This window comes from Thecamonas trahens, assembly GCF_000142905.1.
Source record: "Thecamonas trahens ATCC 50062 unplaced genomic scaffold supercont1.72, whole genome shotgun sequence".
NCBI lineage: Eukaryota > Apusomonadida > Apusomonadidae > Thecamonas > Thecamonas trahens.
The window spans coordinates 43507-46490 of record NW_013657608.1 but is presented as its reverse complement, the minus strand read 5'-3'; the positions used below and the strand labels follow the sequence as shown (position 1 = coordinate 46490).

Here is a 2984-nt window from a genome sequence, read left to right as displayed (position 1 = left end):
CCCAATCCCCCCAGCCCCACCCCCCACCTGTACCCACCCACCCCACGTATGTACGCCATTCCTTACACCCATCCTACCCACCCACCCACCCACCCCTCCCCCCCCCTCCCTATCCCTACCCCTTCCCCCCTTCCGCCACTGACTGTAGAATCTACCCCCACTCACGCCACACCTCACTCAGTCAGACCCATGAGCAAGCTAACGTGGCAGAGTGCGCACCTCGGCCCGCACTCGGACATTGTGTTCCACCCGACGGGAGAGGCTGTGGTGAGTGCTGGATCGGATGGCTTTGTGAGAGTCTTTGCTCCGCCTACGGCGGCGGCAGCGACCGTGGAGAAGGAGAGCAAGAACTCGGACATTACCGCCCTCGCCATGTCGCCGGATGGCAGTCTGGTAGCGACGGGTGCGACGGACAAAAAGGTCACCATCTGGTCGTGGCCGGAGATCAAGTTCCAGTCGTTTGCCGCGAGGTTCACGGCCTCCATCTCGGCCCTCGCCTTTTCTCCGTGTGGACTCTTCCTCGCCGTCGCTGCTGCCGAGTCGACGGTCAAGATCGTGCCGGTCGGCGACATGAGCTCGGCCAACTGCCTCCGCAACCACGCCGGGCCTGTCCGGGCCCTGGCGTGGTCACCCGACTCCAAGCTTCTGGCCACCGTCGCCGACGATGGCGCCGTCCAGGTGTGGGACGTCGAGGCCAAGAGTGTGGTGACGAGCATGGATCTGCTGCCGGCGACCAACTCGTCGTCGCATGGCTCGAAGGAGGAGCAGGCGGCGAGTCCGGCGACGCTCGGGCGCGGCGGCATCGCCTTTTCACCCGACGGGACCCTGCTTGCGGTCTCGGGCGAGTCCTCGCTCCGGCTCTACCACACGGCGACGTGGACGCTGGCCAAGACTTTGGACCGGGCACACAAGGACTCGCTGGTCTCGTTTGTTCGCTTCTCGCCCAACGGGTTGTACCTACTCTCGGCGTCATACTCACCAGCGGGCAACAGCACGTCGGTGGCGGTGTGGGATGTGAACCTCGGCGAGGCCATCGACGTCCGTGCCATCGAAAAGGGCAAGGCCGTCATCGGCGCCCAGTGGTCGCCTGTCGACGCCACCGTGGCGCTCATCAACGAGACCGGCGAGCGCACGCTGTGGCTCGACCCGGTGCCAAGCCATCTGCCGCATCCTGTGACCCGCCCGGGCTCAGGCGCGGGCAAGAGCGCGGCAGCCGCTCCTGCGGTAGCACCTGCCGCGATGGCTGACTCGGGCCTTGCAGACTTTTCCACCGTCTCGGACACCGCGGTCATTGCCCGCCCGGCCGAGATCAGCGCCGAGCTGGAGAAGAACACGGTGGCGGTCGGCTCGCGGCTCCGACGCAAGGTTGTGCTCGACGACTCGGAGTCTGGTGACGACGACGATGACGACGATGCCGCCGGGAGCGGCGACGGCGAGTCGGGTCGCTCGCTCCGCGACCGGGCTCCGGCGCAGACTTCGTCGGTCCTCTCCAAGCTGTTTGCCATGACCGAAGGCGGCGACTCGTCGTCGTCGGACGACGAGGACGAGGCACAGGCGCAAGCGGGCGCGGGCACTTTGGCCGGCGAAGCGTCTGGGAGGATGGCGATGGACGTGGTGCCGTCTTCGACGACGTCTGCCGTGGTCACGGTTCCGCACCAGGCGGCGATCCAGCCGGGCTCGACGCCCGAGGACGAGAAGCGGCGGTTCCTCTGCTACAACTTTACCGGGTGGATTGTGGCGCGGAACGAGGGGACGTACAACGACATCCAGATCGACTTTGCGGACACGACCAAGCACAAGCGGATCCGCGTGACGGACCACCACTTTTTCCGGTTGGGGACGCTCAACGAGCTCGGGGCATTCTTTGCGTCGCGCGCGGACGCTGCGGGCGACATTCCGGCGGTGCTCTCGTACCGGCCTTTTTCGTCGTGGACGACCGACTCGGAGTGGTTCGTGCAGCTGCCTGCGGGCGAGGACCCGGTGGCCATTGGCATCGGGCACAAGTGGGCGGCGGCGGCGACGTCTGCCAACCTGCTGCGGATTTTCTCGTACGCCGGGCTCCCGCTAGGCGTGCTTGCGCTGGCGGGTGCGCCGATTGCGGTGGCTGGGGCGGGTGACGCGCTGGCAGTGGTGTACGCGGCAGCGAGCGGGAGCCTGCGGTACACCGTGTACTCTGTGGAGACCGCAAGCGCGACCGATGGCGGTGACTTGCCGCTCTCGCCGGGCTCGACGCTGACCTGGATCGGGTTCTCTGACATTGGCGAGCTGGTGACGACCGACAGCGCGGGCGTGATCCGGGCGCGGACCTCGGCGTGGGGCTCGGCGTGGCTCCCGATTGGCTCGCTGGTGGTGGCTCCGGCGGCCGACGATGAGAGTGTGGGCAAGGGCAAGAGTAAGAGCAAGTCGCGGCGCCGGAAGCGCAAGTCTGTCTCGTTTGGCCCGGTAGCGGCAGACAGCCTGTGGATGGTGGGCATTCTCGAGTCTGCGGCGATGGTGGTGCGTTGCAAGGGCGCGGCCGAGTACCCGCCAACGCTCCCGCCGCCGCTTCTGGAGCGGCGTGAGCTCAAGATGCCGGTGGTGGCAGCGTCGGGCGCGGTCGGCCTCGAGTCTGCGCGGCTCCTCGCCGAGACGACGCTGGTTGCCGTCTCGGACCTGCTCGCCAGCCCACGGGCCGGGTACCTCGGATTGAGCGTGGTGGAGCTCGAGGCGCGGGCGGCGAACCGGACGGCGGACGTGGACAAGAACACGCTGCGGCTGTTCCGTCAGGAGCTGCTTGCCGGCCACCGGCTGCGGGCGCTGGATCTCTTCACCCGGCTCCGTGAGCGGACGGCAGCGAACATGGCACTCGCGCTGGCGCAGAAGCACAACATGCCTGCGCTCGCGGACCGGATGGCGGTGGCACTCACCACCAAGTTTGCGCCCAAGCCGGCGGCTGCTCCGCGGTTTGCGCCACAGCGGGCGACGTTCCAGAAGCCCAAGCCGGT

General features: G+C 67.6%; 2 protein-coding genes across 2 annotated transcripts in view; one reads left to right on the top strand and one right to left on the bottom strand.

Moving 5' to 3' along the window:
* Window positions 1-59, bottom strand: part of AMSG_11207 (glycoside hydrolase family 3 domain-containing protein) — a gene marked incomplete at both ends in the record, with an annotated part of 2922 nt that extends 2863 nt beyond the window's left edge. Inside the window, one exon of the mRNA XM_013897404.1 lies at window positions 55-59. Within this exon, the coding sequence (XP_013752858.1) occupies window positions 55-59 (5 nt within the window). The remainder of the gene's footprint in view (window positions 1-54) is intronic.
* A 130-nt stretch (window positions 60-189) lies between these two features.
* Window positions 190-2984, top strand: part of AMSG_11206 (transducin/WD-40 repeat family protein) — a gene marked incomplete at both ends in the record, with an annotated part of 3293 nt that continues 498 nt past the window's right edge. Inside the window, one exon of the mRNA XM_013897403.1 lies at window positions 190-2982. Within this exon, the coding sequence (XP_013752857.1) occupies window positions 190-2982 (2793 nt within the window). The remainder of the gene's footprint in view (window positions 2983-2984) is intronic.